Below are 11,238 nucleotides of genomic sequence, written 5' to 3'. Positions count from 1 at the left end.
AAACATTTTCAGACAAATTATAAAAAGAGGATAATAACAAAAGCAGAAGACTCAATAAAGTGGTTTCTTTGGAATTGTTCCTCAAGAATGATAAACATTTGAGATACTATTTTCGAAAATAAATTCATTGCATCCTTATTTTCATTTTATTTTGGTTGTTTCTTTGTGTTGGAATATTAATAATATTTCAAATTCTTATTTCTTGATCTTTCGAAAACCTTCAGTTTCAACGAACAGGAAATTATCAAATATCTATTTTGTTTTGTTTCAAACTTTTCTGTTTGGAAAGGACAATCATCTAGTAACTTATTGTCTTTTTTGTAACAAAATTGAATTGAAGCTTCAAAATCATGAATTTTTTGTTATTCTTGGTTAATTTGCAGAAACAAAGATGTAAGTTGGTTTGATTTTTGACATTCATATTTTTTGACAAAAAAAATTATTAAAACAATCAAGATTATTGTGAAAATATTTTTTCATTCGAATATGTTTGACAAGAAAAAATCAATAAATAGAGTAATTTGAAACATTGTGATTTTTATATCATTTTCCTTTTTTATTCAATCAATATTTTTTCATCAAAAAAAAATGAATAGAAACAATGATTGAAACTATTTCTTTTCCATAATTTGTGAATTTAGAGGATGAAGTGGAAAATATGAACTATCAAGCTTTTTTTGTATGAAGAAACAAATCATTGTTTCACTCTTAACTTTGTGAAATTTTCTCAAATTAAAAAATTATTTGTCTTTTCAATTCTGTTTGCATGTATCAATGACATCATCACACACTATTTTATGGTCTCAAACGTATTTCAAAAAACGAAATTATTTTGTTGATATTTTATGAAAACAGAAAGATAATCAAAAGGATATAATTTTTCTATAAAAATGCCTGTTGAATTATACTTTTCCCCATGTTAAAAATGATTTTATTGAAATAAACAAAATGACATGAGTAGAATATTTCACACCTTTTTTCTCTTGAAAAAAAGTACTTTTATCGTTTTTCTTTTTTCTTTCTTTTTTTTTCTTGCATTCATGATTGTTTTTTTTTTTTTTTTTTTGTAATGCATACTGCAATTTTCTGAAAAGAAAGAAGTTTCATTGATATGAAATGAAACTTATCTTTCCATTTCAATTTTGGCTTTCTCAATGGGTTATTCTTTTCGAAATATCACTAATGTTTCATATATTGGTTTTTAAATCGAAACGTTTTTTGGTCTGTTTTCACAATTCATCTGTGGAATTTCTCTTTAATGTTCATATCTCACTACAAATATGCTTGAATATTCTAATTGGAAAAGTTAAAAGTGTGAAAGTTTTATTGAAAAAAATGATCAAATAAGGTTCAATTTATTTCCTAACCATATATTGAACATTCGCGACTTTTCAAAAAGAACAATCCCGATGCGAAAAGCATTTTCGATTAAATTGATATTTGGAGAGAAAGCGAATTGAAAGAGAACTTAATGTTTTGATAACATAAGAATTTTATTTGAATTCACATGATGAATGGATGCATTGTCCGTGACTATTTCTGATGTGAAAAATTTTTTGATTGATAACAATAATCTTTTCAAATAAACTTCAAACATTTTTTGATAATTGATCTTCGAACAACTTCTGTATATCGTATTCCGTTCATTGAGATTGAAGTGATGGCAGTAATAGATTGAAACAAATGAAAAGGAGGAGCCAGCACTTTATCCTCACTTTCCGACCAATTGTACTGTCTGATGCAGCTTTTGTTCCAAGAAGTCTCGTCAATAAAAAAAGAAACAGCACTTTCTCGTAATCACTTGATAAGTCTTTCATCAAAGTTTATTCTTCACAGTTAGTTTTCCTCAGTTTTTTTTTGTTGATAGTCGCACGGCTATTCTCTGAAAAGAAAATTATGTGAGCTTGTGAACCTCGCTGTTGCTTTCTGTCATTATTTAATGAACCGAAGATTTCCCAATAGAATGGCTTGCATTTGCCATTTCATGAACAACTTTTCTCAAAGTTTTAAGCGTGTTAAGTTTCATTTTTTCTCAAACTATCTGATTCAAAGTTTCGTTATCAACAATCTTTTTTTTTCTCTTTTTTAAAAAAATTGTGTAATATCCCACATATATGCAATTTTGATAAATATCTGGAGATTATCATTGTCCTGAGCAATCATTCTTTCACCTTCCATGACTCTTTCTTTGCTTGACCATGAATATGAAACAAATATTCAAGCTTTTTTCATTTTTTCAAACGAAGCTGGAGTGTACAGTTTTTTGTTACTTTTCATTTCAAATCATTAGCTTCTCGTATTTGTCAACTTTTGTGTGCTTCAGTTTCTTTTTTCTTTAATAAAGCTTTCATGCAAACAACACTTTGAATACTATCTTTCAGTAAATAAGTGAATTGCATCAAATCTGGACTTACACAACATTCTTCTGCTGTTGGAACATTCTGAGTGATTGAAAGTTTTTTTTAAAATTGTTCGAGCATCTTATAAATAAATTATGCTCATTAATAAATAACGAAATAGGAACTGCCAGTTTTAAATGTTTCAAAATAATCATTATTTTAATAAATAAATAAATACAGTCTGAATCGGAAAAAATCACATTGATTTTTGCACAACTTTTTGTGACTTTATCCGATTGAAATAATATACGATGCTGCTTTTCACATAAAAAAAAAAAAATAAAAATAAAAATTAATTAATTACTTTATTAATTTTGGATCAAATTATTGTTTTTTTGAAAATTCTTCATTTAAACGCATTTTTCACTTGCGAAATTAATTTTTTTCTTAAATACACATTATTTTGACATATTTGAGTACATTTTGAATATTGAGAAAAACTGAAATTTTCAATTAAATAATCGATTTTTCATTGATTGAACCACGCACAATAATGAAAAATGTTGCTATTCATTTTCAGACCTTCGATTATTTGCAATGGAAAATGAATGAAAAATGAGCTAAAAATGTGTGTGCATCGAAAAATGTGACTATTAACGAACGTGATTGTTTTCGATGTGATTATATCCTGTTTAGACAACAAATAAAAGATTATTAAATAAACAATTGAAGATTCGATCAACATTTTTGGATAGATCGACAGTTATTTTGTATAGAGTGTGAGCGAAATAGTCCCATCAAAAAGTTGACTCAAAGCACTTTCCGACGCTCAACCAATAACCAGTTCAAAGAAAAATATTTTTTTATTATTGAAAGCACAAAATTATATTATTTAATTTATAAGTTCTCTGTTTTTGAATATTTTTCACACCCAAATGAAAAAAAAATTGTTTCTTTGAAATGAAACATGTTTGATAAAATAGGAGAATGAGTTGAATTTGACAAAAATTATGATAAAAAAATTTTTTTGAAAACTTCGTTCGGCTTTTATTTCATTTTTTTATGATAATCTCAAATTTTTATCAAAATTTTATTTCCTTACACAAAATTTCACCGGAATGAAAATAAACATTGAGCAACATGACAATTTTCATTTATGTGAAAAATAGTGAGTGCATGTAGAAAATTTATTGTTATCTGAGAAATTAAAAAAATCAATAAATTTTTAGATGGAGGAAAATACGGACTTTCAAGCTTTTTATGCACAAAGCAAGAAAAAAAGTTTCACTTAAAACTTTTTAAAATTTTATCAAATTTCAAAATAAATTGGATTTTCATAATTGTAAACAAACATCATTGATATAATCACAAAATGTTTTGTGACCTCACATATTTTCCAAAAAATAAACACATTTTTTACATATTTTTTGATCACAAAAAGTTCATCTTTGATGCATAATTTTTCAATGAAAATGCTTGAAGCAAAATATTTTGTCCCAGATAAGGAAATTTTCGAAAGATATTTTATTAAAAATATTTTTAACCTGTGGAATCGAGAATTTTAAAATCTTGAAACAATGAATTAGAAATGATTGAAATGTCTCTTAAATATTTCCATATTAATTTTAATGAAACGTATTCCGAATTTGATTTATTCTTTTTTGAAATTGGATAATCATTTTTCGCATTCGAATAATTTTTGGTACATAATTTTCGAAAAAATCAGAAAAATGAAAACATAAAAAAAAAAATTAAACAAAATTTAATGAAATTTCATTAAACAAATTGAATTTTCTATTTCTGGTGTTAGTTGTTGTCTGAGTTAAAAATTTTAAATAATAAATGAAAAAAATAATACAACCTTTCCATAGTGAACAAATAGAAAAGTCAAGTACAATAAAAACAACGAAGTGTCCAAAGTTGAAGTGAATGATTGCGTCTATAAAAATTAGCTCTCTACAATCATAGAAAAAAAAAAATAAAAATCAAGAATTAAAAATGAAATGAAAAGAAAAGAAAAGAAAAGGAAGGAAACATTTCAAACATATAAAAAAAGCATAATTCTAAAAACACAACAAGGTTAACAAGGAAATACAACAGTTAGTTCAAAAACATTATGAATGCTTTAATAAACAAGAGAATAGAATAATGCAAAGGCAACAACGAAGAAATCAATTGTTTGCCTTTCAAAGAAACAAAGAAACAAACAAAAAACAAAATAAAAATGATCTCCAACCACCTCATTGATTTTTTCCTTTTTCTCTTCAATGAGGTAGCGCAGCAATTCTTCTCTTTGCCTCATCAATGGTGATCCTCCTCTCTGGCTCCAGGTGCCAGCAATCGCTAATAATCCCCACAATCTCCGGAGGCACATCCGACGCCATGCTCTGCGGAAAAGGTGGTCTCTGGTTCTTCGACACGACTGTCTCTCTGATGTCCTTCGCAGTCATCCCTTTGAAGGGCTCTTGCTCTGTCACAATCTCCCACATCAGCACGCCCAGCGAATAAACGTCGCTTTTCGGGCTCAGCCGCACACGCAGCCCAAGCACTTCGGGAGGAGCCCACGCAGCTTGTGTGATCTGCACAGTCGGTGGGATGTTGACTGCAGATGACAGAATAGAAATAGTAGAAGGAGGAGGAGGAGATGAAGAGGAGGAGGAGGAAGAGGAGGAAGAGCTGGATGAAGAAGACTCTGCTAGCTTGCTCTTCCTCCGACTCTCCATCGATGCATTCATCATCGATATGCGCAGAAGCGAACCAAACCCGCCAATTTTAAGTGACCAGTCTTTTTCTATCAGAATGTGCGAGGAGCGGAGGTCGCCGATGAACTGGGGTGGGTTCAATGAATGGAAGTAGGCTATGCCATTTGCAATGTCCGTGATCCACTTGTGCTTTGTGGGCCACAGCAACTTTTGGGAGTAGGCAAGAGGCTCATGCAGGTGCGAATACAACGAGCCGCGGGGCAGAAACGGGGTGATGAAGAAAGGCGGGTTCAGCGAAGCGCCGAGAATGGGGAGGACATTGTCGTGCCGCAGCTTCAGCATCAAGTACAGCTCCTGTGCAAAGACAGGTAAATTGGTGTAGCTGTCTGAGAAGCGCTTCATGGCGACCTCGACGCCGCGCCAGTCTGCTTTAAAGACAGTGCTGTTGAGAGAGACGTGCACACGCTCTGAGACAACACACTCGTCTTCGTCGATCACAAGCTCCATCTCGTTCAGCTCGTGCCGCACATCCGCCACAATCTTACTGTCTTCCGCAGAAGGCACAGCAAGCACTGCAACTTCGTCGTCATCGTCGTTGTCTTCTTCTTCCTCATCAAACTCGTCGTCGTAGATGCCCCCTCGCCTAGCTTCTCGTCTGCCTTCCACAGGCTTTGCTTCTCTGGACACTGTGACTGCATACTCCACCACCTCGCGCTTTGAAAAGGTACCCGTTTTAGCTCCATCTCTTTCGCTTTTTGAAGCTTCTTCTGCTTTGGCCTCTGGTTTCTCTCCAGTTGAATCTTCATTTGAATCGCTATCACTGCTGCTGCTGCTGTCGTCGCTTTCATTTTCCTTTTCCTTCTTTTTCAGTTCATCTTCTTCTTTAAAGAACTTCGATTGCTTCTCTTTCTTCTTTTTCTCTTTCTTCTCTTTCTTTTCCTTCTTTTTTTCCTTCTTCTTCTTTTTAAGTTCGTCTTTTTTCAAATCTGTTTGCCTTCCCAAGTCATTACTTTGTACTATTCCTCCTCTTATCCCCCTCTTTTGCAGCAAATATCGCTCATACATCTCTTGCTGCTTCTTTTTGCGCTTCTCTTCCATCCGATTGAGCCGTTCTTCTTCCTGTGCTTCTCGCCTTTCTTTCAAAGACTGTGCACGCATCTGCTGGAATTCTCTCCGCGCTCTTTCGAGTCGAGCCTGTCTGTGCTCATCGTCTTCTCCAGGAATGGTGTAAAAGCCTGGAGGAATAAAATGTGGAGGCAATTCTTCATACCCAGTCATCAAATCATCATCACCGTCGTCAAATACACCAGATATTTTTGCTGACGATTTTTGCTTTGTTAATGTATTGCTTTGCGTTGTTTTCATTAAATTTGATGCTTCAAAAATTGAAGTTGAAGCTTTCTCTGGTGTTGCCTTTTGTGGTTTTTGCTTAATTGTCCGAAAATCATCATCAAAAATATCATCAGAATGTTTTTTTCGTAGAGTATAAGAAGGTTCGGCCTCAAATGTGAGAGGTTGTTTTTTTATTCCTGATGAATGCTCAGGGATTTTTTTCTGTGATCTTTGAATGGTTCTATAACCATCATCAACAAAATCATCAGCACCATATTTTTCTCTTATTGTTTTAACATCAAAATGATGAATCTCATCAATTGTTCCACTGTCTCTAACAGAACTTTTTTTTAACTCGATTTTGCTTTTTTTTCTTTGTGTTGGAAAAGATGAATCTAATCTTCTCGAATCATATTCATGTTCTTTATTGTCATTTTCGTCGTCATCATCAAATAATGACGAAGTCTTCCATCGCTGATGGTTTGATGAAGAAGCATAAATCTCAGATGTGCGAAAAGTAACACTAAAAGCAGGATCCAATCGAGGTGGTGGGGGTGCCGGTGGAGCAAAGCCTCCACTTCGCGTATAACCGCTCTCAGACATAAAGCAGTTAGGTCAAATATAAAAAACAAATTTGATCTTAAAAATGTACTTTATTAATTGAAAATTGTTTTTGTATGCAAACAATTGGTTTTTCTTCTTTAACAAATTTGTGCTGAAAAAATAGAAAGATTTAAGAAAAAATTCTCTCATGTTGATTCATCGCAAAAACTGTTGTACGAATAAAAAAAAATTCTTCTCATCATTAAATGCGAAAGTTGGATTTGAAAAATATCAAATTGATAAAAATTATACTTCTTTTTTTTTTATAAAGAATATGCCATCAAAAAAAAAAGTTTTTTCTTTGTGTCTTGTCTGTGCAAATAATCAGATATTGGTGAAACCATCTCATTTGATTCTCAATATATCTCATTTTATATATGAAAAATTATCGAAACATTTCAATTCTATGCAATTCATCGCAAAATATTTATTATCAAAAATTGATATAAAGCTCGGGAATAACCAATCCTTTTAATGATTTATAAATAAATGGTTTCGGATCATCAATTCTTTATAAAATGTCAATTTCAAAAGAATTGAATGAGCAGCGCGAGCAGCTCTTATCGATATTAGCACAACAGGATAATAAGGTATGATAATATTAATTCCGGACGCTTTTTGCGCATTCAGCATAATTATCTGACAAAATTGTTTTTGTCGATTTCATTGGTTAGAGATGCTTTGATTGTGGAGCTTTTACAACAGGCTGGATGTCTGCAACATATGGCATTGTTTTGTGCATCAAATGTGCTGCATTTCATCGTTCACTGGGACCAATGGTTTCTTATGTGAGGTATGCTTCTTTTTTTAAGAGTTGATTTAAATATAAAACATTCAAACAAATTCTTATTAAGATCGTACGATCTAGATGTTCTTAAGGATAATGAATTCCTTTCACTGAAATTGGGTGGTAATAAGCGGGCAGACGAATTTTTCTTTAATCATGGATGGAATTCACAAAAAAGTGAACAATCTGTTTCTGAAAAGTACAAATCCAGAGCAGCAAAATTGTACAAGAAATATCTTCAGGAGAAAATTGAAAAAGAAATACGTTCGCCAGGGTCAATGTTAACTGATAAAAAAGTTGATGATGATGAAGATGAGCCATTTTTGTACATGACTCAGAATTCTCAGGAAGCTGATCTGCATGAACAAAAGCAAGAATCTTCTGTCCGACTTACATCTCTTAAAAGCAAAAAAACTCGAGAAAAGAGTGATGACGATCTTTCAGATAAAGATGAAAGCGATCCACAAAGATCACGCAAAAAGAGATGGGATGAAGATGAAGACGAAGAAGATCACAGTGAAGAGCCAGACAGTGATGAGCAAGCTCCTTTGACATTTAATGCACTTCAAAAATCCAAAGGCATTAATTCGACAGCCTTAAAACAAAATGCATCGGGCTCTCCAAAACCCATCAAGAAAATAACATTGAAAAGCTCTCAAAAAGCGAAAAAGGAAGAAAACAGCGAAGAAGAAGAGGACATCAGCAGCGAGTGGGAAGTAAATGCCAAAGACAGTCAGAAAAGAGCTCAAAAGGCAGGTAATAGAAATAAAAGCGCCCGCAAAGAAGAAGAATTTGATGATGCAGATAGTGATGCCAGGGATGAGTGGTCTCCAGTGCCTGCCAGAGCCGGCCAGACGCCCAAAGGAAAGCAATACAGGGATTATCCATCGGAAAGATCCAAAACACATTCATATTCACAGCAACCTAATGAATATCCCGACGATCCATATGGCTCTCTGTCTTCTCCTTCATCTTCTACGCCTCAAGTTGCCTCGTCTTCCAAAATGAACAAGATTCTCTCTGTTTCCGCGGCGGGTGTCTCGAAGCTCACGTCGATGTCTGTGTCTGCTACGAAGTCGCTCTGGCAGACGGGGGCGAAGTGGCTTTCGAAGGGGAAAGCGAAGCAAGGAAGCGCGAAGGATGCGAATGTGGCTGGATTTGAAGAAGACGATGCAGATGAGCAGTTGAGGAGAGAGAGGCAGAGGCAGAGCAAGCAGAGAAACAGAGAAAGGGAAAGAGAAAGAATGAGAAATGTAGAGGAGGAGGAGGAGGAGGAGGAAGAAGATGATGATTGGGACAGACCGAAAACATCAACAAAAAAGGATAAATATGCATCCAAAGAGAATCAATTTGTGGACTCAACCAAAAAATCCTCATTAAAATCAAAAGGAAAATCCACACACAGAACAGCAGCAGGAGCAGGAGCCAATGATGATGATGATGATGATGAAGTTGATAATTCTCCGTATTTGTCCACGCCAACTGGTGGAAGCGACCCCTACGGCTCACTTTCCTCACCTTCCTCCGCCACACCGAAAAGCAAAGCCGATTTTGGGTCAAAAGTGTTTTTCTGGCGTAAAAACGGAGGCTCAGCACAATCTCCCACGCCTTCTGCTCCTGCCACGCCAGCCACACCTGCTACGTCCGCTCGCGCTGCAAAGGGGTTCCATTCGTCTTCGCCTGGTTTTTCTCCTGACAGTCAGTCGCCAGGGCTGCCGAGTTCACAGAGCGTGCCGAAGAAGATATGGGGGATGGGGTCGTGGAAAGGGTGGAGTGGGAAGAAAGGGAAAGGGAAAAGTGAGGAGGAAGAGAGGAAGGAGAGGGAAGGGAGAGGAAAGAAGGATGATGAGTATGAAGAAGAGCAAGAGGAGGGAAGAGATGATGATGATGACGACGATGATGATGATGGATTTAATAGGCGTTCGAAGAGAAATGATGAAGGAGAGGATGATGTTAGAGAAGAGCAGTGGGAGAGAAGAAAGAAAGCAAGAAAGGCAAGAAATGAGGACAGAGGTGAAGAAGAAGAAGAAGGAGATGATGATGATGAAGAGGACGAAGGCTGGGGCAATGAAAATGTGAAGACACAGAAGGAAATCGAAGCAGAAGAGAAGAAGAAGAAAGAAGAAGAAGAGAAAAAACAGAGCCGAAGAAAGAGGTTGCTGTGGCAAGGGAAAGAAAAGACAAAGGAAGCAGAAGATGTGAAAGAGGCAAAGAAGAAAGTTAGCATTAAAATAAGACCCAAAGCGAAGAAAGAGGAAGATTTCGAAAGTGACAAGGAAGAGGAAGAGGAAGAGGAAAGAAGAGGAAAGAGAGGGAAAAGTCGAAAGAATGAAGAAGAAGAAGTAAAAGAAGAAGAAGCATTTGAAGAGAATGAGAAGGAGGAAGAAGAAAACGAAAAGAGAAGAAGGAGGAAGACGTGGGACGAGGAGGAGCAGAACAGCGGGCCAGGTGAAAGTGAAGAAGAATTTCAAATGCACGGGAGAAGAAGGGAATAAATGTTATTGATTTCATTTTGCCGGACAAAGTAAAAAAAAAAAAAAAAAAAAAAAAAAAAAAAAAACAAATGGTTTATAAATAAAAACATTGAAAGAATAATAATAATTATTATAAAATAAATAATTCAGACAATTATAAAACACATTTTAACGAATGGGACTTCTGTTGATTTGTTGGATTCTTTTCCAAATCTTCTTGTGTTGGTGATCTTCTTTGTACAATCATCTTCATAAAAGCTATAAAAAAATTTAACCTCATTTTATTTTTTCCATCATCTTTTATTCAACTTCTTCTTCTTTGTAATTAATCTCCATTAGCACACCATTTGTTCATTTCGTACTTTGGTTAAGCAATCCAGCTTTCAACTGGTTGATTAGCATCTGTCAATGGAAATCGTTATCATTATCATAATCATAATCTTCTTATTCTTATTCTCATTATTTTATTTTATTTTATTTTATTTTATTTTATTAAAATGCCATTTCAAATCTTTTGTGTTCTTATTTACAGCCATTTTTTGGAATGTGCTAAATGACCTGTTCACTTTTTCTGATTAGTCGTCGTTTTTATGCAAAAATCTTTTTGTCACTATTTCTTCATTGTTTCCAAATCTTCTGTCGCCATCAAAATCACCTTTCTTTTCTTTTTCTCTCTTTCATTTAAAACATTCTTTCTTTCTTTCTTTTTTATCAGAAACAATTAACTTCTTTCTAATTTATTAGTTTTGGAAAAATGTTGATTCTAACTTTTTTTATTTGTTTATTGAATTCTTTTCTCATTCTCATATTTTAATTTCTTGAATCGCTTTTTTAATTTGTTTGTTCGCAGTTTTTTCAAAAACCATTTTTGAAATTTATATTTTGATCTTTCAGATCACATCTTTTAAATGAGCTTTTTACTGTTTATTTGAAAACTGGTGGCGTATTTTGTTCCTCTGCGCGCACCTGTTCTTAATTCGTATTAGAATTAAATAACGAGT

The 11,238-nt window shown here is 34.0% G+C and overlaps 2 protein-coding genes across 2 annotated transcripts; one reads left to right on the top strand and one right to left on the bottom strand.

Moving 5' to 3' along the window:
- Window positions 1-4,100: 4,100 nt before the first annotated feature.
- Window positions 4,101-7,026, bottom strand: MONOS_1908 (putative Serine/threonine-protein kinase EDR1). Its single transcript, XM_067871790.1, has one exon. It carries the CDS (start codon window positions 6,974-6,976, stop codon window positions 4,604-4,606), a length of 2,373 nt encoding a protein of 790 aa, XP_067721669.1. The 5' UTR covers window positions 6,977-7,026; the 3' UTR covers window positions 4,101-4,603.
- A 447-nt stretch (window positions 7,027-7,473) lies between these two features.
- Window positions 7,474-10,836, top strand: MONOS_1907 (ADP-ribosylation factor GTPase-activating protein 1 or 2 B). The gene is made up of 3 exons (XM_067871789.1): window positions 7,474-7,566; window positions 7,651-7,769; window positions 7,831-10,836. The coding sequence occupies exons 1-3, from the start codon at window positions 7,495-7,497 to the stop codon at window positions 10,256-10,258; spliced, it is 2,619 nt and encodes an 872-aa protein (XP_067721668.1). The 5' UTR covers window positions 7,474-7,494; the 3' UTR covers window positions 10,259-10,836.
- The last annotated feature ends 402 nt before the right edge of the window (window positions 10,837-11,238 follow it).

The sequence above is a fragment of the Monocercomonoides exilis genome (genome assembly GCF_001643675.1).
Source record: "Monocercomonoides exilis strain PA203 chromosome Unknown scaffold46-794033, whole genome shotgun sequence".
NCBI lineage: Eukaryota > Preaxostyla > Oxymonadida > Polymastigidae > Monocercomonoides > Monocercomonoides exilis.
Note: the sequence above shows the minus strand (reverse complement) of the source record. Positions and strands in the feature narration are given on the sequence as shown.

What these genes read in the sequence shown, in the direction of transcription:
- MONOS_1908 (XM_067871790.1), bottom strand. Translation starts at nt 6,976, where the DNA reads ATGTCTGAGAGCGGTTATACGCGAAGTGGAGGCTTTGCTCCACCGGCA.
- MONOS_1907 (XM_067871789.1), top strand. Translation starts at nt 7,495, where the DNA reads ATGTCAATTTCAAAAGAATTGAATGAGCAGCGCGAGCAGCTCTTATCG. An exon ending in TAGCACAACAGGATAATAAG is followed by an intron (nt 7,567 to 7,650) that starts GTATGATAATAT and finishes TTCATTGGTTAG; the next exon opens with AGATGCTTTGATTGTGGAGC. An exon ending in CCAATGGTTTCTTATGTGAG is followed by an intron (nt 7,770 to 7,830) that starts GTATGCTTCTTT and finishes ATTCTTATTAAG; the next exon opens with ATCGTACGATCTAGATGTTC.